This window comes from Oryctolagus cuniculus, chromosome 10 (genome assembly GCF_051225735.1).
Source record: "Oryctolagus cuniculus isolate XC-2025 breed Fujian yellow rabbit chromosome 10, ASM5122573v1, whole genome shotgun sequence".
Classification (NCBI taxonomy): domain Eukaryota; kingdom Metazoa; phylum Chordata; class Mammalia; order Lagomorpha; family Leporidae; genus Oryctolagus; species Oryctolagus cuniculus.
The window spans coordinates 99512232-99536427 of record NC_142876.1 but is presented as its reverse complement, the minus strand read 5'-3'; the positions used below and the strand labels follow the sequence as shown (position 1 = coordinate 99536427).

The 24196-nt window shown below is 53.3% G+C and overlaps 2 protein-coding genes across 15 annotated transcripts in view; both read left to right on the top strand.

Annotated features, from left to right (window-relative positions):
• DOCK3 (dedicator of cytokinesis 3) overlaps positions 1-18672 on the top strand; it is a 507250-nt gene extending 488578 nt beyond the window's left edge. For 7 of the 14 annotated variants that reach the window (XM_051852367.3, XM_051852368.3, XM_051852375.3 and 4 more), the window contains 8 exons: positions 676-797; positions 2053-2191; positions 2679-2826; positions 8312-8430; positions 10291-10378; positions 14046-14168; positions 14714-14796; positions 15667-18672. In XM_051852367.3, the coding sequence (XP_051708327.1) occupies positions 676-797; positions 2053-2191; positions 2679-2826; positions 8312-8430; positions 10291-10378; positions 14046-14168; positions 14714-14796; positions 15667-16176 (1332 nt within the window). In that variant the 3' untranslated portion in view covers positions 16177-18672. The remainder of the gene's footprint in view (positions 1-675; positions 798-2052; positions 2192-2678; positions 2827-8311; positions 8431-10290; positions 10379-14045; positions 14169-14713; positions 14797-15666) is intronic. The other 7 variants (XM_051852372.3, XM_008260717.5, XM_051852373.3 and 4 more) reach the window with 6 other exon arrangements.
• A 990-nt stretch (positions 18673-19662) lies between these two features.
• On the top strand, positions 19663-22683 carry MANF (mesencephalic astrocyte derived neurotrophic factor). The gene is made up of 4 exons (XM_051852398.3): positions 19663-19787; positions 20412-20539; positions 21216-21357; positions 22263-22683. Exons 1-4 carry the CDS (start codon positions 19703-19705, stop codon positions 22445-22447), a joined length of 540 nt encoding a protein of 179 aa, XP_051708358.2. The 5' UTR covers positions 19663-19702; the 3' UTR covers positions 22448-22683.
• The last annotated feature ends 1513 nt before the right edge of the window (positions 22684-24196 follow it).

Here is a 24196-nt window from a genome sequence, read left to right as displayed (position 1 = left end):
CACAGATGATTAAGGGCTTGAGAAAACCTGCCACAGCTGTGCTCTCCTCCCTTAGAGCTGCAAACGGGGACACAAACCAACATGCTGACACCTGGGAAGGTTTGAGATGAGAAGTTTCTGCCAAGAAGGCAACATACTTAATAAGAACTTAATTATGTTAAAATTGAACTGTGCTGTTTTTCAATTACTTACACCAGAATTTTGTGTCCTGTCTCCCCATAGACTGTGTCACAGGCAACATAGCCCAAGTCTTTGAGAGCTGGGCCATTTAGCAGTCCAAGGGATTGGCCCAGTTCCAATCCTTGTGTGAGACACACACGCTGACTAACTGCTGATAAGCTCTCCCTCCCTTCCTTCACAGGTCATCATCTACATTTTCTGCAGTTACAAAGCCTGTAAACTCAGATCTGATAAACCCAGGAACTCAGATATGCTTTTCTTAGTGTGCAGCCCAGAGTCTCATGGCTTGTGGTCTGGGTTCCAGTGCAGTTAGGAGGGTCTGTCAGTCATGAAAGGTTCGTTGCACAAAAGAAGTCATCAGTTCTGGTTCAGCCAATAGTATCTGATTCTTCTTTGTTTCTTTTGTATTTTCAACCACCAACCAGCTCTTCTCTCCTACCCCTAATTACTTACCTTTTCTTTACTCTCTGTGAATGGGCCTTCATTTCTCAACAGGAGTTTCCAGGTTTGGATAAGTTAAGTCCTGCATGTTCAGGCACCAGCACCCCACGGGGAAACGCTCTAGCATCCCATAGTCCTATGAGCCCTGAGAACATCAAGATGACCCACCGGCACAGGTACGGCCTTAGGGACAAAGGCGGGTTCACCCCCAGGAGGTAAGTCTGAATGTTGAGGGCTAGAAGAATGAGTTCCAGAGTGCTTGTGTACATTCCCTAACATACCCTCAAACCCGAGAACACAGAGCTCCTGCCACAGGACTCACAGGTTGCTTCCAGTCACTGTCTTGTCTCACAGAAGCATAGACCTGGTATTGTGGGAACATAGAAGAAGAAGCCTTGGGATAAAGTGTTGAAAGATAAGTAGTAAACTGCTAGGCATAAAAGAATTTGGGTTAGGATAGCAACGAGGTAAGACCCAGGCAAAGTGACTGGCATGTGCAGAAGTCTCAAGGTGTGAACAGGCTAGTCTGATTGCTACTACAGGTAAGAGTCGGTAGCTGGAATACAGAATTCTATGGCATGGAAGGGAGCCAGGACCCACTCTGGTTGGGCCTTGTTTGTGCAGGCCTTTAGACTTGATCCCAAGGAGAGTGAGGATCACTGATTGGTTTTAAGGAAAAGAACAACGTAGTGAGGTGGACGTTGAAGATGTGGCTGCTGTAAATTCAGGATCCCTGGCTTGTCAGAGCTCAACTGAGGATACCCTAAGCCTCCAGGGCAGGAAGACCAGGTTGAAGGAGGAGGCTGGTAAAAGTAACACCTCACTCAGGCTTGTTTTCCAGTGTGAACAGCAGCTCAGCACTGAGTGAAAACCCAATACATAAAAAGTAACAAACACATGGGGGTCTTTCTGATATTGTTAGAGGAGAGCTATTGGCAAATGTGTAGCCACAGGTAGGGAAGGCAATCCACAGAGAGTTCACAGCCAGATATTTTGATAGCTCTTCCCTTCCAGACAGACACCTGTCCTAGGAGCAGATCCCATCATGTTGTAGACAGTGGGGAGGCACTGGCTCAGACCTACATCCTCTAGCAAGGTGTGGGGGTGGGGGGATCCTTGACCTCATTCAACATGTCTCCCTTTCATTTATCCTGACAAACTGCTGATGTCATCAGACTGAGTAGCCGTTAAACCATGTAATTCTAGCTAGAGGCTGTGCCAGCCCACTGTAGTCCCTCCCAAGACCAGGGAGGGGCTCCTGAACAGCAAGGTGGGGAGCAAGCAGCAAGCAGACCTCAGATGGGTATGCACGTTGGCAATGAAACTTCCCCAGTGGTGGCTGACAAACCCCTCTCCTCTGTCCCCCTGCCACCCAGCATGGCTCCTCAACCACGGGCCTGACTCCTCCCTATTTCCCACTCTTGCTCACAGCCCCATGAACTTGATGGGCACAGGCCGCCATTCATCATCCTCTCTCTCCTCACATGCGTCTAGTGAAGCGGGAAACATGGTGATGATGGGCGACAGCTCCATGGGCGAGGCACCTGAGGACCTGTACCACCACATGCAGGTACCAGAGATGTCTAAGGAGAATGGCCCAAGTACCATACCTAGAGGAGTAGATGTTCTGTTAGAGGGTCTGGTCTGAGGTCTGAATTTAGACTACCCTTCGCCACAGCTAGCAAAACCTCCTTTTACACACCATCCCAAATCTCAGTTCCCAGGCTGTATTTCCCACAAAGGAAATCCAGTTTCCATCCTGCTTACTCTCGGAGAGATCCCATAAGAAAAATTGTCTGCTAAATTGTGCTCCTGCCTAGCGTTCTGAGGGCCAAGTCCTGCTTCCTCCATGGGTACCAATCCAGCAGTCCTATCCCCAAGTGGATGATGTGGGTAGCCCCTAGTGCTGACCATCAACCTGACCTCCATCAGAATCCAAGATATAGCATCACGCACTAGGTCTGGGGCACCTCAGGGCAAGAAGAAGCCAACCGTGGCCCAGCTCTGTAGCGCTGGTAATTCAGAACTCTATCCCACTAATTTTTCTCCCTTTGCAGCTCATGTATCCCAACCCCAGGTACCAAGGCTCAGTCACCAACGTCTCTGTTCTGTCCTCGTCCCAGGCAAGCCCCTCTTCCTCCAGCCTGAGTTCCACTCACTCAGCACCATCCCAGATGATTACTTCTGCCCCTTCCAGCGCCCGAGGTAAGGATGGCAGGGTGCTGCTTCAGAAGGGAGAGGAGAGGGCTGCATGAACCCTACTCGTTCTACTTTCCTCTGTGGCTGTGTCTTCGAGGGCGGCCCTGTAACTTAGAGAATGTTCGCTGGTGGTTTCAGTACTAAGGACTCCAGGGTTCCTACCTCCAGAACTCTGCTTCTGGCTGGCTTTAGGCTGTTCTGAGCAGCAGCTGCTACTGTGCTGCCAGTCATTGCATCTCTACCTCAGTAAGAGAAACACAGCCTGGGAGAAAGCTCAGTTCTTTCCCACTGAAATGTTTGCCAGAATAAAGATCAAAGTCAAGCCAAAGGGAATTTGTTGTCTGGAGGAATTGAGCATCATGACAAAATAAGGGAAGTCTGAAGGTTAAACTTAACCCTGCATTGTGATGTTCTAAAACAGTAATAATCAAAAACCTTTTCTTCCATTAGGAAAGGCATAATCAGGAGAGAGAGCTCTATAAAAACCTATTTATTTTGCCAATTATTGCTTGATTTCTTATCCAATTGAATAAAAATACTTTTCTCTGAGAGCCAGCATCTTTGTGACACTCTGATCCCCAGCCATGCAGTGAGAGTTGATTCTGTCCTTTTAGATAGAAGCATTCACAGTGGAATGGAAATTAGCTGTGGTGAATAAAACAGTGCTTCCTGGGGCTGGCTGCACAGGAGAATAACAGGGATCTGAGCGTCCAGTCCCTGGCTGCTCCCTCAGGGCTTCAGAATGAAGAGTGGATCTCTGTGTTCTTCTCATTATTATGAAGACAAATAAAAATAGCACAGACATACAACATGGGAGGCTATTAAGGAAATAATCTCTCCAAAACACACAAACTTATGAGGTCTGTAGTAGCGGTGAAGGAGAGAACAAGATCCTCGTGGCATGATGGAGAGATGCAGTGCCAGCTAGGAAATGCCATGGCCGAGAATGGAGGGAAGAGTGGTAAGGTTACAGCAGGGCAGTCCCAGACTCACCTGAAGCATCCAGACCAACTTTTCATTTCTTGGGGAAACAGATGCATGAGAGGAGCTTAAAGCCTCCTAGCCGATCCATGGCCAAACAGAATTCGGAGTACACTCCTCAGGCTAGTATCCATTCTACCAGCCATATTCCTTTTAAACATGAAATAGGTGATTCAGAAAATGGGACCCAACATTTTGAAGAGATGTAAATAAACCAGTGAATTGGCACATGCTGAAGAGTTGTCAATTTATGAAGACTTCAGATACAGAGAAGGAATGCTGATTGTATTATGAAGAAGGCACCCTAAATGGTGGCTTTGGAAGTAAAAGGAAAGAAACTCTGAGAAGTTAGCCACGAATGTTGTAGTGGAGGTGGGCATGAAACAGTGTCTTAAGGTAAATGCACCTGACAAGAGCTGCAGAAACAGATTTTGTAATCCCATTTGTTTGAGTTTTCTCCTAAACATCTATAGGATGTGCTCAGCCATATCTACCCTTTTTATCCAACCTTAGATAAATCTAAGCCTTTTTCTGAGCATTCTTGCTTAAGACAGATCTCTGAATCATGACTGTTGATGAAGACAGAAGGCTGCAGAGGATAGACATCTTAACTCAGATCTGTATGGCCTTGCTCGGACACTTTCTGCAGGCTGTGCCTGGTGCTCAGTGCTCTGGAGAGCAAAGGGGAAGAACAAGCAGCCTTGCTGTCAGAGACCTCACAGGATGGCTGTCACACCTTTGTCCTTCCAGCTGTTTTATTTATTCACTCATCAAGCATTTCCTGAGTCCTCAGTAAGGAAGCTTTGTGACATCAGAGTTGAACAGAGAAACTGCTTTCTCCTTGTTTGAAAATACCCTTCTCTATTTCACATGGCTTGGTTATCTGCTGTTGCATACTAAACCACATCCATAACTTAGTGTCTTAAATCATCTCTCACCCTTCTATGGATTACCAGGACTCACTGAAATCAGATGTGCATTAGGGCTGAATTATCTAAGGCCTAGCTGGACTGGGTGTCCTAGATGGCTCACTTGATTGGTTGGCATTTGATGGGAGCTATCAGCTGGGGCTGTCAACTTGAGCCCCTGTACGTGGCCTTTCCATGTGGCACAGGTTTCTTAACAGCATGATGGCTGATCTTCCTCGGAGTAAGCATCCCAGGAGACTCCGACAGAAGCTGCAAGATGCTGTAGTCCCCTGCCTTGGATATCCCACAAAGCCCCCTTTGCCATGTCTATTAGCTGGTTCAGTTACCAAGTCCAACACAGGTGTCAGGGAGGGCAATGAGACCGCACCTCATGTTGTGATGAGTGGCATATGTGTTTTGGGAGAGAAGACCTAGATGATCACCGTTTTGAGAGATAATCAGAATAACAAGACTACAGGATATCACACAGAATAAGTTTAAGGAAAGCCACTTCCCTTTCTGTGGTAGACAATAAGTGCAAAACTAGGCAAAATGGCTAAGTAACTGGGCCCAAAGTAGGGAATGATGACAAGGGCAGAGGAAGTAACAAAAGAAAATCACTTCTAGACAACAGCATCCATACAACCCGTGTGTGGGCCCATCTGGAGAAAGCCACAGGCCTAGTATTGTGAAAGAAGGCAGAAAACCATGTGTGATGTGGCATTGTAGAGGATGCCATGTTTTCCAATGGATGTGGTAGATGCATTCTGAGCCAAGAAGTGAGGGAGGAATCCACTCTGCAGGATTTGTGTATGGTGTTAATGGTGAGAGAAAAATCTCATGGAAAATTGGAGTTACTTCCCCCACATTCAGGAATGGTCATGAGATCAGCTGCAGTCTTTACCATACCCAGGGGTTTGTCTGCTGAGATTTCTGTTCTTGGAAAACCTCTCTGATGAATGATGACGGGCAAAGCAAGTCGGCAGCTCCCCCTGGTGGTCACAAGACTGATTGGGGCTAGGAAACCAGGGGATTTTGAATGCTCAGTCACACCAGGACTGAGCCTCCCTGAGGGTTACCAGACTCCTACAACTCAAGTCTGTGGACATGGAAGCCCTTGATGACATTTAAATGATTCAAGAAAATTAGTTGTCACCCTTCATACCTTGGGATTGGCAGCCCAGGGAGGGCAGAGAGCAGTAGGAGGGAAGTGAGGCAGTAGAGCTGAAAAGTTCAGTGGGAGCACAGAGCACCCTTTGTTACAGCACCAGAGGTGCCACGTGACATGAATCCAAACCCTCCATGGAGCCCCTGGGCCTGAAGGCTGCTATCCCTCCATATTAGTTCCCCAACATGGATCACAGAGGACACAGACATGGGCTTGGCCTCGTGAGCCAGCCTGAGAGCTCTGTGAGCAGAGGGAACAGGAACCAGGTGGTATGCCAGGATCCAGCCACATGCTGGTGTGGACTGAGCATTTTGTAGGAGTGCGAGACCATGGACCTGGTGTAAAGATGCTGCATGTCTGTGCATGTTCATGGAGGGCAGCCCTGACCAGAGCTAGGAAGACACCATACACATAAGTAGGAAAGGAGCTGTTTTCTTTCTTCTTTACATATCTGTCTTCATGAGGTTGCCTGAGAGCACAAACCCTAAAAAGAGATCATAGAAATTAGTAAAATCACCAAGTAATTTTTAAAATGGGGGGCAGGCCCAGATTTTTGAAAAAGCATACTTTACTTACTCCCTTATCAATGAGGGACACTTTAAAGACTAGGTTTTAAAGCCAGCCCCGAGACCATGCAGATGGGATTGCTCAGCCCAGTAGTGGGAAAAGTTACACAAATAGTAACTGAAAGAAGTTATGATGAGCCGGCGCCGTGGCTCAATAGGCTAATCCTCCACCTTGCGGCGCCGGCACACCGGGTTCTAGTCCCGGTCGGGGCGCCGGATTCTGTCCCGGTTGCCCCTCTTCCAGGCCAGCTCTCTGCTATGGCCAGGGAGTGCAATGGAGGATGGCCCAAGTGCTTGGGCCCTGCACCCCATGGGAGACCAGGAAAAGCACCTGGATCCTGGCTCCTGCCATCGGATCAGCACGATGCGCCGGCTGCAGCGGCGGCCATTGGAGGGTGAACCAACTGCAAAGGAAGACCTTTCTCTCTCTGTCTCTCTCTCTCACTGTCCACTCTGCCTATCAAAAATAAAAAAAAATAAAAATAAAAAAAAAAAAAAGAAGTTATGTTACTGGAATTTATTATACTGACTTGTGCAAGTATATAAGCCTCAACTTCTTGGACCAAAGTGAATACCACAGAAATTTCTCAAGGACTCCTGGGGCAAGCTGGCTAAAGAAGACCAATTTCTAGCAGAGTCCTGACGGTGCTGGCCCTGACCACTCCAAAGAAAACCTCAGCGAACTGTAGGTTTCAGACACAGAACTTCTTGGAGCCGCGGATTCATCCCTCAGCTGGATCCCATGGATGGGCTCCACCATCCACCTTCAGCCAGGGCCCACCACAGAGAGATTTCAACCACTTGAGCCAGCCAGAGGCACTGGGGTCCTGGTAACCCTCCAGTGAGGGGTGTGCTGCCCCAGTGGTTTCTCATGTATATACAGGAGTCTGATAAAAGGAAGAACATTTATTTTGAAGGCCTCCTAAATTCCCCACCCCCCAGGAAAACCAGCAGGTTATTCTTACTGTGTGTGTGGAACGTCTTCTGGAAAACCAAGGGTTTATGAGTTCCTGGATCCGCAGTTGCATCACGAATCTGTGGGGACTGGCTCACACCAGATATGGTGTGATCCAGCTTCCATCTCATCCCCTTAGAACATGGGGTATCACTGCTGAGACGGCACAGGAGAACATGGACCAAGTCAACTCAAGAGTCTGTATTGAGTTAAAGCCCCAAAACTTCCAGTTTAGTTCTGTGACCCCTGACTTCACTGAAAGGGCAAGTCTCAGAGTGGTCCTGATATCCTGTGTGCAGGACGCTGGGTTCCCAACCAGCCTGCCTCTCAGGCTACAGTAGAAATGGCAGCAAGGCAGAGGCCAGTGCTGGGGGCCTAGAATCTGGGAAGAAGCCTCTGGAAAAAGGTGGTCAGGGGCCAGCTGAAAACAGGGCCACTGGCTTTGGGAGAAGGTAAGTGTGCAGAGACACAGTATGTTGAGAAAAGTCTGTGTGGTTGTGTTACCTGCCTGTCTCTGTCTCTATGTGGTGGCTCCATTGCAAGCTGGACTGTATCCATGCCTTGGATCCATGAGGGAGCCCAGCATCCAGGTCACACCCATCCCCTGAGAGCACTGGGTACAGGGGCCCCTGCCACTCTGCTCAAGTCCTCAACTCTCCTTACCCTTGCCTCTGAGCATGGTGGGGAGCTCTGCCAGTGAGTCTGCGTCACCCCAGCCTGCAGTGTCTGCCTCAGCTGGACAGCAGATGCAGCCCCCACCATCATTGAACCACCGGGCTCTGCTTCATTCCCCCTGTGCTTGCTGAGCTCATCCTCATCCCAACTGCAAAGGACGTGTACCCTGGTTCCCCAGTTGCTGGGCCTTCCATCTGTGGCTTGTCATCTGTGCGTGATTGTTCTCACTTGGTTACAGGCTCTCCCTCTCTGCCAGATAAGTACCGCCACACCCGGGAGATGATGTTGCTGTTGCCCACACACCGGGACCGCCCAAGCAGTGCCATGTACCCAGCAGCTCTCCTGGAGAATGGACAGGTAGTAGACAAGTGTGTTGGCTTGGGCTGCCCTTGTTTCATTTGCTGGGTCTTCTGCATTGTTCTACAAGTCTCCTTGCTTCTGCCCCAAGATCCCTCAGAAGGCTGCTGGACTGGATGAGGGATGTGGTGAAGCTAAGGACCAGCAGTTGAGACACAGTTCAGGTGTGGGTAGAATGGCAGCAGGGTTAGAACCAGCATGGCTTGTGTGACTGTCTTCTTCTGGCAGCTTCCTGGATTCCTCTCCTGTAAAAACTCTAGAAGAGGGCCAGTACCGTGGCTCACTGGGCTAATCCTCTGCCTGCGGCACTGGCACACCAGGTTCTAGTCCCGGTTCAGGCGCCGGTTCTATCCTGGTTGCTCCTCTTCCAGGCCAGCTCTCTGCTGTGGCCCAGGAAGGTAGTGGAGGATGGCCCAAGTGCTTGGGCCCTGTACCCACATGGGAGACAGGAGGAAGCACCTGGCTCCTGGCTTCGGATCAGTGCAGCGCGCCAGCTGTAGCAGACATTTAGGGGGTGAACCAACGGAAAAGGAAGACCTTTCTCTCTCTCTCTCTCTCTCACTGTCTAACTCTGCCTGTCAAAAAAAAAAAATCTAGAAGAGGATATTGGTTCTTTGCAACCTGTCCCGAGAAGGCAGTGGTGAACATGGTCTCGAGGAAGTCCTTCCTTGTGTATGTGCAAGACACCCTCAGTGGGGCGAGCTCCGCATCTTTCGTCCATCTGCCTGAGACACTGTGCTAGAGCTGCTCTCCAAATACCCGGCCTGGACACCTGGACCAGGAAACCACAGGAATTAACTCCCTCCCCTGTAGAATCTTCCCTGCCCTCCCATCAAAGTCCACAAAAGTCACCTGCAAGTGGGAAATACCTGGCCCCAGAGAGGTCTCCTTGGCAGCTGCCTATCAAAAAGTAGGTTCTGTCTGTGACTATGCTTGGATACTGCCCTTTGCTCTACCCCCAGTGCTACCACAGGCCTGTGTTGGACCTCTCTTGGAGAGTAATACCGCCTGTGCTTGTGGGGGAAGGAGGACCCTAAGTTCTTTGGGTTTTGTTCTAATTTTTATGTGTTTATTTACTTTTATTTGAAAGGCAGACCAAGACAGAAAGAGAGATCTTCAATCATCTGGTTCACTCCCCAAATGCCTGCATAGCTGGGGCTTGGGTAGGCTAAGCTGGGAGCCCAGAATTCAGTCTGGTCTCTCTCTTATGGGTAGCAGGATTCTAAGTATTTGAACCATCACCTAATGCCTCCAGGCTACACATTAGCAGGAAGCTGGAATCAGAAGCAGACCCCACACTCAAATCCAGGCATTCCAGTGTGAGAGGCAGCATCCCAACTGCTGCACCAGAAGCCTACCCCTCTCTAAATCCTCTAGACACTCCAGGTGGTCATACTTAGGGCTGTGAAATTCTCAAGCACAAGCTGTGCCACTGCTTTGAGCTCCCCATTTTTTTTTTTCACTTTTTAAAAAATTTATTCATTTGAAAGGTAGAGTTACAGAGAGGGAGAGACAGAGATCTCGCATCTGCTGGTTCACTCTCCAAATGACCACAATGGCCGGAGCTGGGCTGATCTGAAGCTAGGAGCCAGGAGCTTCTTCGGGTCTCCCACATGGATGTAGGGGCCCAAGTATCTGGGTCATCTTCTGCTGCTTTCCCAGGCACAATAGCAGGGAGCTGGATGGGAATTGGAACAGCCAGGAATCAAACCAATATCCATATGGGATACCAGAGGTGCACGTGCCAACTCCCCCACCCCCAGTATGATCTTGACATGTCCTGGCTCCTGGGCCCATAACACTGCCTCCCAAGGTGTCATAGGTTGTTGCCATGCTCTGATGGTTTTCTCTTTCCCTCAGCCACCAAATTTCCAGCGGGCTCTGTTCCAGCAAGTGGTTGGAGCCTGCAAACCCTGCAGTGATCCTAATCTGTCTGTGGCTGAAAAAGGTATGGTTACCCTTCTCCAGATGGCCTCCCCACAATTATCCCTATCCTACATGTCTGACTTGTTCTCGAGCACAGATGGCCAGGACTGAGCCACACACCAACTCTCAGGTCTGTTTGTCCAGCGTCCTGACCAATTCCTGCACTTACTGTCTAACCCACATCTGGCATGGTGCTAAGATTTGGATCCTGTTAAGTGTGTCTCTGTGTCTCCCTTTCCAGGGCACTCAGCCTCTGAGAGACCCCAGTGCCACCTATACTGAACCCAAATTTAGGGAAACTTAGGCTGCTATATGCAAACTAGGCAACCACTCCCTTATAAGCTCCTCCCATTTGCTCCAGAATTCATAAGGTCCTGTGACCCCTTTGGTCCCTTTCAACCTGGGCCCGCAGGGACCTCTTCTTGGAGCTCAGAATAGACATGTGGCCAGATAAACCCCAAAAACAATGGGAAGAACACACCATAGCAAAGTGGATTTCCCGAAGACAGGCTTCTCTTGGTGAAACCATGGGTGTCCCAGAGGGCCCCAATCCTCCTGTTGCAAGTTCTTTTTCTACACTGCAAGGCCATGAGTCATACTATGAGACTGAGCAGTCCTCTTTAAAACTGACTGTTAAACAGTGGTGTTTTACCATGTTACACTCCTACAAGGTGATGGAAGAACCAGACTCAGACCATTGTGACTGTGGCCTGAAGCCCCAGACACACAGGCCTGAGAGTAATAGGTAACAGTGCTAATAGGTAACAGTGCTGAGCCTTCCTACCACTCAGAACCTGGCCCCAAATCAGCCCCTCTCCCTCTGTGTTCTCCCATTTCTGCTGGTGTTTAGGGTACTTTTAATTCCCATCTATACAGCCTGCTGTCCCTCCAAAATTATCATCATGTCACTATACCTGCTCACCAAATGCTGTCTGCTGTCCCCGCTGTCATTGTCCCTCATTTGCTCATCATGGAAGATATACCTCAAAGAAACCAAACACTAGGTCCACAACCTTTCTGCCTAGCAGGCAATGGCATCAGGTACCCGGCCACAAAGGGCCCACAGACTTTGGCTGAAGACAGCTTCCTGGCTTCAAGGCTGCATTAATGAACAGTATGGCTTCTTGGATATTTGTACCCATGACCCAAAACAAAGTGCCTTTTTAGCTTTGAAGACCAGAATGTACCTGGCTTATCTTCACCTGAGATGCAGACCAATCTCAGAACTATCCAAGAGCCCAGACAGCCTCAGAGCTGAAAGGGGTATTGGTGGCCAGACCAGGATGCCTCACCAGCCCAACGAAGGAGTGCTTCAGGGCCAGGCTGCAGCAACAAGCTTGACATGCCCACCTTTCAGGCATGGGAGGAAAGAAGGGTTGTCTCAGAACAGAGGCTGAGCCTAAGGCAAACACAACACAAGGCTAGCACTTCATGGGCAGCAAATTAAACATTTGTGCAGTGGCAACACCCAGTTCAGAGTGGTAACTTCCCAAGGCTCCTCCTGGATCCCCCAGGGCAGGAACTGTGCATGCTTGTCACCATTGCTGAGTCAGCCAGGGTCCTGAGTCTCCTGAGCACTCTACCTCTCACTTGTAGGTACCTTTTTCTGTCAGGCTGTGACCCTCAGATCAGGCAAGTTGTCCTCAGGCTGGCTGGAGCTGATCACTTAGTAACAAGAGAGAGGTGACAGGACATGGGGACTGCCCCTCTTCTGGGACAAGCCATTCCATTGCAGCTCTTCCACTAGCTAATGGCACTTGTGCTATATGATGGAGGTTTGCTGAATGTACTGCTCACAGATACCACACTAAAGGCAAGCTTCATGGTTTCTGGCTCAGATGGAGTGGCTTAGACAGGCACCCTTTTGTTAGCCATTACAGCCTTGCCATCTTTCTTCCCCCATGGCCTTCCATAGGGCCGCTGTGGGTAACTATTGGTAGCCCCACAATTCCAGGGGCTAGGGGTGCATCTGAGACCTTGGGCTGTTGAACCCCCTGGGGAAACCGATCGGACTCACTTCCAAGCTTCTATTCTGTAAGAATTGGTGGCTTTTTATGGAGAAGGTGCTTTTCTTTTGGGGGAAGAGTGAGCATTAGTGCTGAGAACCAGGAAGTCCCTGCTGTATCTTAGATGGGGTGAAGCCAGGCCTATTCCCAGGCTCTGTGAGGAGGCGAGGCTGTCTGGTGGAATCAACCTGATGCCCATCAGATTGAGAATTCTTTACTCCCTGCAGTACAGCTGAGTGCCTGCCCATTGCCCGGTTGCTACCACTCCTCCTTCCTGCCAGCAGCCAGCAGCCACACCGTGGGGCTGAGCGTCTTCCTCAGAACTGAGGCTGTGTAGGCAGTGGAGCTTCACTCTGTTCGCTGCAAGCCCACACCAGTTACTCAGCAGTGAAGAGGAAGAGGATGGACATCACCACCTTTTCTTTGGATTGCCATGAGGCCTAGCTCCTCTTAGCCATATCCTCTTCAAAGGGAAGACTCTAGCTCCTTCCCTTCCAGCTTCCATTAGGGACTGGAATTCCGCAAACCCACCCACCCCCCACCCCGCCCAACACATTGGCTTTGCCAGAAGGAACCCAAGCTCCAAGTGCCACAGGCTCACTTTTGCTACCGCTGGTCGCTGGCCACCTGGGTTGTGCATTTCTGTCTTGCTGCTTATAAGCCCAAAAGGGACACTGGGCTTTCCTAGCTCCCTCAGAGAAAGGGCATATTTCTTCTCACTGGTGTTTGTCCTCCAGAGGAGTCAGCCAAGAGAACTCACAATGGTGGCACCCCAGGGTCCAGCCATTGCTCCTCTCCTCTCCACCAAATCTCTCACCTCAAATGTGGCTGGGGGCCAGTATTTTGGCACTGGGCTCCTTCCTTAGCATAGGACACTCTTGTACTTCCTGGAACTGATGGCCCAAGGGGCCAGTAACTGGCCCTCTCTAGATGCCCCAAAGTCCCATGGGCTCCATGGGCCTCCCTCCCCTCAGGAAGCAGTGAGTCCAGCTGGACCTGACTATAATTCCTGGGCTTTATCCTTCAGCAGGTACACTGAGTATCTGCCCCTTGCCTAGAGAAACCACCTGAGCATCCCAAACCCAGCCAGTGAGCACAGGAGCACCAGGGATGGGGCAAAGGTTGGATTTTCATGCCAGGCCCTTTGTGAGGCCAATTTTGGGGAAAGCTGATGTCCACTTCCTTATCGTGCTCTTAGAAGCTCTGAGAGGAGGCAGTCTTTGCCTCCTACCCATCCTGCTCCATTGCTTTTCCCACTGGGCCTGGCCAGCATGGGAGCCCTGACTCCACCTTGGGCAGGTTCTGTGGCCTGGGCACTCTCTGCATTCTCTCCGCCCCAGCCTGTTCTACTCTCCTCTTCTGTTTCCTCTTCTCCTGGCAAATCCCAGGCTATAGATGCTCACCCCTTGCCACACTTCTGCTTGTCTCATCCTGAATTCTCTTCAGACGGCAGCTCACTGATCTCACTCTTGCCATCCTCGGAAGCCAGTTCAGTAGCTGGCCACACCCCTCTTGGCCACAGTGCCTTGCTTGGCCAGTATTTTGAGCTCTAGGAGCTGCCATGCCATTCCTATGTGTGCTGTTTAAACATAACTGGAACAGCCACAGACTGTAGGACAGTCTTCTCCCAGAGGGTCACTTAAGAAGTAATCTCCCTTCATGCCATCTCTTTCCACCCTTCAGCGGTGCCAGCAGCCCCCAGCAGCTGGAGCCTGGATAGCGGAGCCCGAGAGGCCCAACCCTTCCTGTCTGCCCACATGGGGCACATCCTGGCCCCCTCAGTGCCTCCCCGAAGCCTGCTGCATGGTAAGAAGACCTCCAGCGGGTCCCCCAAATAGTCTGTGGCTCAGACGCTGCTCAAAGGCCAGAGCAACAGCCGCCCAGGCTGAGAAGATGAGCCACTCTCTGGGCCGACTCAGCCAGGGAAGAAATGTCTTCCACCACACGAAGGAGCCTGCTGGGCCCTGGGGTCAGTGAGCTGAGTACAGCAGGTTAGCTCAGTAAGGCCTTCCCAGTCAGGGAGGCTGAAGACAACAGAACTGACTACCAGGCATGTGGCTCACCAGCTTGTCATCGCCCAGTAATGGGCTAGCGGGGCTGCTGCCTGTGACTTGTCACACCATGGGCTCTGAAGCACTCGACCTCCCTGACCTCCTGCCGTGGAGTGAGTCTCTTTTACCCCTGCAGCCTGTGTTTTGGAGAACATCAATGTAAAGAGGTTATTCCATGGCCTTCTGTGCTGATGGGTCCCCAGGGGACTCTTGCCATGCCTGCTTAGTTGACCCAGCGAGATGGTGCTGGCATGTACCTGGACAGGACCCAGTGAGGCTTTGTTTCTGTTCCTTTTGCAGGTCATTACTCCCTACACTTTGACGCCTTCCACCACCCCCTGGGTGATACTCCTCCAGCCCTCCCCGCCCGGACCCTGCGCAAGGTAATGTACTGACGTGACAGCCCCAGCAGACTGTGAGATGAGTCATCTCTCCGTGAATCACCCCTGGGGTCTGCAGAGGGACCTGAGCCCTGTCCTGCATCTGTCCCTGAGAACCCAGCCTGGCAGAAGCTGGGGGAAGCCAGGGCCGCACTTGAGCTGCAGGTGACCAGTGTGTCCCACAGCAAATGTGAGGAGAGCAGGGAGAACAGAGGGCCCTGCAGTTGCCCACACATGGTACCAAGTGGGGGCCGTGAGCACTGAAAAACCTGGGGGCTCTCTGCCCACACCACAAGCCGCCAATACATCATAGTCCAATGGCTAAATAAACTGTTACTAGGTGGGTCACAGAGCATTTTAAACTAGAGTCCAGTAAAAGCAAGACGCTTCAGATGCCAAAGTTTTATGAAAACCTTAGAGCATGCTCCTGAGAGTATAATATAAATCCTGCTGTTAACTTTTCTTAAAATTTTTCTGCTAAATGGAAAAAAGAGCCTCATAGATTTTAGCAGCAGAACACACTCATCTGGCCCACTGCTCATTCGGGTTCTCTCTACCCTCCCCAAATGGCCTCATGGACCAGCTCTCTGTCAGTATCCCAGACACAGGGAGCAGCGTGGGATCTAGCTCCAGGGGACACCAATGTCCAGCAGAGAGACGAGGGCCATTTTTTGGCCCACAGAAATGCAAATGAATCGGGCCCCATTGGTTTGCCTGAGGGTAGGGGAAGATCTGGGAGGTGGCTGCTGAAGCAACAAGAATGGGCAGTTGTTGCGTGTCAGTCAGTTAGTAAGTACTCTTGGAGTTCAAGTGGTGGGCCAGACAGCCCACCTGGAGAGAGGGATTCTAACACGCCCACCCTTTCCTTCGCAGTCTCCTCTCCATCCTATCCCAGCCTCCCCAACAAGCCCCCAGTCGGGCCTGGACGGCAGCAACTCTACCCTGTCCGGCAGTGCCAGCAGCGGCGTATCCTCCTTAAGCGAGAGTAACTTTGGGCACTCCTCAGAGGCCCCACCCCGCACGGACACCATGGACTCCATGCCGAGCCAGGCCTGGAACGGTGATGAAGACCTTGAGCCACCCTACCTCCCTGTCCACTACAGCCTCTCCGAGTCTGCTGTCCTGGATTCCATCAAGGCGCAGCCATGCCGAAGCCACTCAGCCCCAGGGTGCGTCATCCCTCAGGATCCCATGGACCCGCCTGCGCTGCCGCCCAAGCCCTACCACCCCCGCCTGCCAGCCCTGGAGCACGATGAGGGCGTCCTGCTGCGTGATGAGGCCGAGAGACCTCGGGGCCTGCACCGCAAGGCCTCACTGCCTCCTGGGAGCGCCAAGGAGGAACAGGCCCGCATGGCCTGGGAACATGGCCGAGGGGAACAGTAAGGGCAGGGAGGCGGCTGGGACACCGTCTTCAGTGAGCAGCTTGCCCAACCACTCCAGGTCTGAAAAGCAAGTACCCCCAGGGAGCCAGAGCGGCTTGGCACTCAGGAGAGAACCACCCAAGTCTCCGTTCTACTGCCGTGAACTCCTGTGTTGCCATGTACAGAGGCCGCAGCAGCATGAAGGGTTGTGGCTTCTCTTTTTATTTAACTTTTTACGTTTCCATTTCTATGGTTTTCCTTTCCTTTATGCAGTAGATGCTTTCCTCCTCCTGCAGTTCCAGGCCACGTGGAACTACGTGGAGATATTGCACAGACAGAATTGCTTTGCAGCGTCGCAGGGCCCAGGAGCAGGAGCCCAGGCCCTCCTTCCAGGGTAGAGATGCACAGAAAAATGGAAATTGCACTAGGAACCTCTTCCTTTGCCATGTGGACAGAAAAAGTTCATGGTTGCATTCAGGGATTGCAGAGACCACATGGGCTATGTCATGGGTGGACAAAGGGGCCACAAGCTGTTTTGCACAAATGCCTACTCAGCTGTCCACTCTGCCATCCAGGAGTGTGCAGCTGAGGAGCCGGCTGGCCAGCCTGCCAGCCCAGGCGTGTGACTGGTCTGGCTGCACGCCTAGGACACACTGCCAGGCTTCCACAGGCCAGCCCTGTCTGCTACTCCACTGGAAATGTGCTCGCCATCACTTTTTTTCTGACTGTTTGCTATCTCCCACTCTTGATAGACTTCTTGCCCCAAGACCCTGTGGGAAATGGATCTGCAAGGGTGGTTTTCCACTCTGGGGCTTGAGTGGAGGTGCAGAGCCGGGGGCTAGCCTGACACCTCCCTCCTACGGGAAGCTGAGCCCTTTCCCATGTGCTAGAGAGCTGGTGCGAGAGTGAGGCTGCGCGTGGCAGGGGCCGGAAATCCTCTGAGCTTTCAGAAGTGGCCAGAATGCCTGCCGTAAGCTCCTGAATCAGGGATTTTCAGCACTACCTCCGAGCCATGGGGTTGGCTGCCCAGCCAGGCTTCCAGGCCCTGAGGATGTGTGATCAGGTTCAGCAAGAGTGTGAGGAAACTTTCTTCTTTGGGAAGCAGAGAGCCATGCAGGTAGAATCATCATCTCCCAAGTGGCCAAGTACAGCACCCTACTCCAGGCCCGTGGGGACTGCCACTCAGGGTTCGGGGTGGGCAGAGGTAGTTTCTCCAGCCTCCCCAGTCTACTGGGCAGAGCGCAGTGGTGTCTTTATAGGAAATGCTTTATAGGGTGGGGTGGGTTATAGTGGTGTTTTACCAGGGTGCTTCTAAATTACTTATAAAAAACTGTCTTTGAACATTTTTTCTTTCACTTGCCTGAGTTCACATGAGTGATGGTTACAACTCTGATGGTCACAAGGCTGCCTTCTTGTCGCCCCCCCCGTTCCTCTACTGGCCTGCCTGACCTCGGTGGCTGGCCCTGGGCCCTAGCCCTTTAGCCCTTCTCCACATCTCTTCTTTCCAAACAGAAAAGGCTACGGTCAGGGTGTTTTTCTCTTGTAAACAAACAATGACTTATTTAACAGAAAGGATAGCAAGCAACCTGCAGGCCAGCTGTGTCCTCAGCGTGAATCCTTTCTGATACCATCGGGTCCTTCCAGGCAGCATGGGCCAGAAGGCTGCCGAGGGTGTAGGTCAGTTGTGGCAGCCCCTCGTTTGAAGGGCAGGCCTGAGTCTAGCCAAGAATCACTTGCAAGCTTCAGTCTCCGGACCACCAAGTGTTGACAAGTGTTAAAGAGTCGGGGGCCAGCCCCGGGCTGGATTCTTAGGTAAGAGAGCATCTGTGATTCTAAGGCCCTTCCGAACCTCCAACCCTGGGTAAGGCAGGCATCACCTCAGTCATCTGTCTTCTCCACTTTTTGGCACTGAAGGTAGAAGGGGGGTGTGGGTTCATTGGCTTCGCTTTATGTAAAGTTAGACAGGTCTGTGTTTCCCCTCTCCATTTTCCCTAACTGGATGACATGGACACATTCCGAACTCCTCCCGCTGGGAGGACCTGCCAGGCTGAGGGGAAGTGAGGCCAGAAATGCGAATCCTTTAAGATTGTGAAACACTGGTTCTCATTCTTTAAAGCTTATTTGTAAATACCTATTTGAATGCTGTGTATTTGTACAGGAATTTGAGCAAAAAATGTATAGAGTGTGATGTCCAATTGGTATTCAGCCCTATAAATGTGTTTTTAATCTCTGGCATTCTGTGCTTATTTAAAACAAGAAGACTTCTAACCATTTCTTTTATGTACTCATGTTTAAAGAAAAAGTGACTTACAAATGATCCTACCTGTACCAGAAAAGCAAAGTTAAAAGGAAAAAATTTGTACCAGTGTCCCAAAAGGTATTTTACTGTATATATTGTGGTAGCATGTTATAAACCCAGCAAGTAAGTAATGTGAATTTTAGATGTAAATATCTGCCACTTGATTTCTCCCCCTCCCTGCCCTGACTGCTGTGATGTGAATTAAAGATGAATACCTGATACCGATCCACTGAATTCACTGAACGGGAGCAGCGCAGGTCTCTCTCAGCCCCTGCCGCCGGGCTCCAAGCCCTTTTTAGTCACCACGGACAGGTCCCTGCCGCACTGAGCCAGCCCTTCCCGTGGTCTGCCTCGGCAGGCAGTCCCGGATGAAACATCCGCCAATGCTTGTCCGCTGACCACGGGACCCACGCAGGAGGGCCCTGGAGCTTAGGTGGGAAGCAGGAGGCGGAGAGCCAGCCACCTAGAGCACACTTCCGGGGCTTGCGAGGGTGATAGCCAAGCCCCCGACCTCAGCGGTCCCGAGGGCAGCCCGGCTGGGCCGGCCTTGGCTCTGCAGCGCGACAGTCTGTCCACTCCGCAGGTCCGGGAAGGGCGCACTCGGGTCAGCCGGGGCAGGCACGCAAGCACCTGAGCCTCAGCCTACTCTTCCAAAGGCTGGGTCTCCCGCCCACGTGATTGTTGTAAAAAAAAAGGAAAAGAAAACTCTTCCAAGCCTAGCCTGCCGCCTCCCCCGTTTCCCCGCCTGCCCTGTAGGGTCTCTGCTGACCCCAGGACTCTTAACCTGCGCCGCGAGTCGGATCCCTGGACGGAGAGAGCCGCAGGTATTTTGGGGAAGGCGTGGACCCTAGGGCAAGGGAAATGCGAGACAACCCAGCGGATTCAAGGAATCCGGACCACACTGGATCCCGCGGCAACCGGCTTCCGCCAAGGCGATTGCCCCTACCCAAGATGGAGGCGCATGCAACTTCCGTCGCAGCCGCAGCGCTTCCTGCGGGCGGCCCGGGTTCAATCAGCGGCCGACAACTGTCTAGGGCTAAAGTGCCACCAACCAATGGGGAAGGGTAGCGTGGAGCCGCCCGTCTGGGCTCCGTGGCACGTGGACCAATGGGAACGCGGCGTATGGGAGGGCGCCGGGGCCGCCCGCCAATGGGGAGCTACGGCGCGCGGCCGGGACTTGGAGGCGGCGCGGCGGCGCGGGTGCGGTTCAGTCGGTCGGCGGCGGCGGCGGCGGCGGCGGTAGAGGAGGATGTGGGCCACTCACGGGCTGGCGGTGGCGCTGGCCCTGAGCGTGCTGCCGGGCAACCGGGCGCTGCGGCCGGGAGACTGCGAAGGTGCGGGGGCCGCGCTCCGCCGCTGGCCTGGTAGCGGCGCTGGACACCGCCAAACCACCCAGCGGCCAGGGCCAGGACGGGCGGGGGCGGCGGCCACGGGGCCCGGCGGGGTCCGCCTGAGGAAGGGCCGCAGACGCCGGCCTAGAAAACACTGGCCCGCTGAGGGAGCATTGAGAGTAGAGCGTGCCGAGAACCTGGCCTGAAAGCCACATCACGCCGGAGTTTTTGTCCCTTCTCATCGCTGTCCGGAAGCTCCCGGGAGCGGTGCGAGGGCCGCGAGTCGGGGTTCAGTGTTGCATTGGGAATGGCCGTTTCCACCGTGATCGTTTCTCTCCCGCCGTCCGTGGATCCATTTATGAGGTCACAGTGAGTCCTGTCTCAAGGACACTTGTGCACTTTGGACTGAAGGAAAGATGTCGGGAGGAGCTTCTGTGGTCGTTAGGGTGATAAGCTCGTGCCCCGTCAGCCCTGGGCGTACCAGGGTACCCGAGCAACCTGGAGCTGGCTTCTGTCCTCGCGTGGACACCTGAGAAAAGCCAGGGAAGGAGAAACCTCCCATGATTGTAGTGGATCGGGGACAGCTGGGTGATGGCTGACATCCTCTCCCCAACTTGTCTTTTTCAGTGTGTATCTCCTACCTGGGAAGGTTCTACCAGGACCTCAAAGACAGAGATGTCACCTTCTCCCCAGCCACTATTGAAAAAGAGCTTGTGAAGTTCTGCCGCGAGGCAAGAGGCAAGGAGAATCGGCTGGTGAGTAGCTGGCGCCCCGCCGGCCCGGCTCGGGTTCCCCCTGAGCTGTCAGGCAGCTTCTAGCTCAGAGGCATGGCCTGGCCTCTCCGCCTCACCGGTCAGCACCTGTTCTTGTGATATGTCCTAGCCCTGTTAGGATTTGTTAAGCACTTACTATGTGCTGGGCACTGGGCGTATAGGGAGAAACACCACAGTGGGTGGGGCGTCGGATAACAGATCAGAGTGTTTGGTGGAGAGGGTGGGTATGGACTTAGACAGAAGGGTCCAGAGAGATCTCTGAGGAGGCGGCGTCACTGAGGTGAGGTAAGGGCACCGCAGGCTGAGGGAGCAGCCCGGTGAGCCCCCGGGAGCCAGAGTGTGTGAGGTGCTCCCAGAGCAGCCAGAGCCCCGTGGAGGACAGGTAGCCCTAGGGCAGGGCTTTTGTAGCGTTAGTTGCTCTGGAAGTCTCTGGTTTGTCTATCATTCTGTTAAAGGTTTGAACCCTGGCAACTCTTAAGTTCATCGGTGAATGGCAGCTCTAGGACCAAGCACGTGCATAGAGACCAGGGCTTGCAAGGACTGAAGCTGACCGCCAGTACAGGCAGGACACCAAAAAGTGAGGCCCTGGCAGCGAGGACCTGTGGACGGCAGCGTGTTTCGGAGGAGATGGCTCAGCTGTTGTCCTTTCTTGCTGCAGTGCTACTACATCGGGGCTACGGAGGACGCCGCCACCAAGATCATCAACGAGGTGTCGAAGCCCCTGGCCCACCATATCCCCGTGGAGAAGATCTGTGAGAAGCTGAAAAAGAAAGACAGCCAGATCTGCGAGCTCAAGTACGGTGAGTGTGGCCGGGCCCTGCCAAAGGTGTGCCCTCCCAGCTTGCTGGCGGGCTCGGGGAGGAAGGCGAAGAACTCAGTCCACTGAGAGTGGGTCCTGCAGCGTGGCAGACGGTGCAAAACACGGGAGGACCCAGCATCGAGGTGGGTGGTGGTCAGAATAAGCCACACTGAGGAGGGGACATTTCGGCAAACTGAAGAAGGGGGTGACTTGCCAAGAGGCGGCTCCCAGAGCACATCCCAGGCAGAAGGGCTAGGTGGTGTGAAGGCAGCCAGGTGGCCGGGCACAGAGCCCCTTGCAGGTCGGCGAGGACGTCAGCTTTCACTGTGAGTGATGGCGGGAATGTCACAGGAGGGCTCTGACCTGACCTGGCTCTCCCAGGCTTGTCCTGGCTGCAGGCTCTGAAAAGAGCGGGCGATTCGAGGAGGCGCAGGAGCCCCACAGCATCTGTCTGCTGACTCACTCTTTACTGCACAGAGCCCCTGTGCTCCCAGCGTCAGGCCCCCTCTGCACGATGAGGCAGCAGCAGTGGCTGTGACTTTTTTGTTTGTTGTTTAAGAACTTGACTCTCCAGGGGCCTGTGTTTACCCATTGGCATCAGATGCCTGGTCTCAGAGAGAGCCTAGCATGGGGTGAGCTGGCTGCAGGTCACTCTGGCCCCAGGTGGTTATGGAGAATGAGTCCTGTCGTTCGGTCAGCGGCCTGCAGTTGCTGTTTTAGGGTGACACCTCAGGGCTGGGAGCCATGTCCCTTCAACACTGCCTTGTCTGGAAGCGTCTCTTCTCGCTGCAGCCGGCAGAGCTGATTGTTCTGAGGTGGTTCAGCCATGCAGGGGTTGACGCATCTTGGGACCACTGGGGGCTGTGGCTGCTCCCACCCAGCCATCACTCTCACTCCTCTCTCCAGACAAGCAGATCGACCTGAGCACAGTGGACCTCAAGAAGCTCCGAGTGAAAGAGCTGAAGAAGATCCTGGACGACTGGGGGGAGACGTGCAAAGGCTGCGCAGAAAAGTCCGACTACATCCGCAAGATCAATGAACTCATGCCTAAATACGCCCCCAAGGCGGCCAGCGCACGGACGGACTTGTAGTCGGCCTGACCCCTCCGCAGCGGAGAGGGGAGAAGCAGCTCAGCTGTCTCCCCAAAATCGCCTTTTTGTAATTTATTTTTTAAGTGGGCTCCTGACAACATCAGGTGCGAAGCCTGGAGCTTTCCGTGACGCCAGCTCTGCTAGTGCCCCTGGGGGGATTTACTCCCTTCTGTTGCTGGTTTACTCTAGGACTTCAACATGTGTCTGGGATTTTTTTATTAAAGGAGAAAACAGTTCCAGCTGTCTTTGGACAATTAACATGAATACTGAAACAGGGTTTTGCCGCATGAGAAGGATCTTAATGCATTATGCTTTGTATTTTGCCATTTGTCCCTCAACTCACCTATGCCAGAAGTAGCAGGGCAGGACATGGGTTAGAACCAGCTGTGGTATAAGGCTTCAAACCAGAGTCTGGGGAGAAGGTTGGGCTTGGTACCCTGCGCCCTGATGCACTGTCCCCAAACAGGAGGCTTCCCGGCTGCTGGGCATGGAGCGCTGAGTTGAGGGTGCGTGGGAGGGTCTTCCATGGGACTGGCCACGGCAGAAGGAAGCTCTGTGGAATGTGGTTTTCCACAGTGGTGCCCTCACTGCGTTCAGTACTGAAAGCTCTAAAAGATGTTCTTGGCCGTGGTGTGCGGCCTGGTGTCAGTCCCACGCCTCTGATCGAGATTCCTGCCAGCTTCCCCAGGAGGCGGTCAGAGGGCTGCCTCTCCTGTTTAGAGGAATCCAGTTGAGGGCCCGCGGGCTTGTCTGACAGCCCTCTGGTGTCGCTTGGGAAAGCCAGTTGTCCGTGAGCTCTGGCTGCTCCGCTGTCCTGCAGAGACCAGCTGAAAGGAAGCAGTCACGGTGCTGCCCGAGTAGCTGAGCTCAGCTCCTCGTTGGTGTGCCCGTAAGGGATCTTCCAGCCTGCCGGGGAGCCCGCTGCTCCCTCTTAGCAAGATCTTTGCTTTTGGACCTGCCAGGCTGCAGCAGGAGAAGCGGGCTGGATGCGCTGCCCATCCCGTGCTCCCTGTGCCCGAAGTGGGGTCAGGTCCGGCAGTGGCTCCGGCAGCCGACCTTGGAGGACGAAAGCGGCCGATGGGCCCTGGCACACGGGCGCCCTTGCCCTCGCAACGCCTGGGGAGAAAAGGTCCTATCCTTGGGGGTGCACAGGGGAGCACGGCAAGCTGTGGCAACTGCTGGCACCGTCCCGGCCTTCCCAGCCTGCTGTGTGCCGGGATGCCCGCACCAGTGTGGCAGTTCTGCGTTGCGGGTCTAACTGCTCCTGAGCCTGCACCCCGCCAGGTCTCACCTGCGTGCGTGTGCCTGGTGCGTGATCCTCGTGGTCTTCCCAGGGACTGCTACAGGTGAACCTGAACACGGAGGACACTCGGGAGCTGGGCGTGGGACGTGTACAGGGCCCAAGGATTGGCATGGCTGTCAACGCTGGACCCCAGCCAGGGGACTGCAGAGGGGGATGGGGATCGCTGCAGCCGAGGACCGGGTGAAAACAACACTGGGGCCAAGGCCCCAGACGCCGGCACTGATGCTGCGTAGACGAAAGCTACCATTCCTGTGCCAAGCAGCGCGGACCCTGGCGCCGGCAGAAGACTGCCGGGCCCTGGCCACGAAGCTCCTCTGGGCTCACGGGGTCGAGGACCAGCCCCGCGCGCTGCAGTCTGAGGCGGCGCGAGCCGACCCGGCTCTGGAGAGCGCTCCCATCGCTCCCCGCGACGCCCCGAAAGCCTCAGCCGGCGTGGCCGCGTGGTG

Bases quoted from the DNA above. Each gene is read 5' to 3' on its own strand.
- MANF (XM_051852398.3), top strand. From the start codon at position 19,703: ATGTGGGCCACTCACGGGCTGGCGGTGGCGCTGGCCCTGAGCGTGCTG. The intron at 19,788-20,411 runs GTGCGGGGGCCG...TGTCTTTTTCAG, and splicing joins GCGGCCGGGAGACTGCGAAG to TGTGTATCTCCTACCTGGGA. The intron at 21,358-22,262 runs GTGAGTGTGGCC...TCCTCTCTCCAG, and splicing joins GATCTGCGAGCTCAAGTACG to ACAAGCAGATCGACCTGAGC.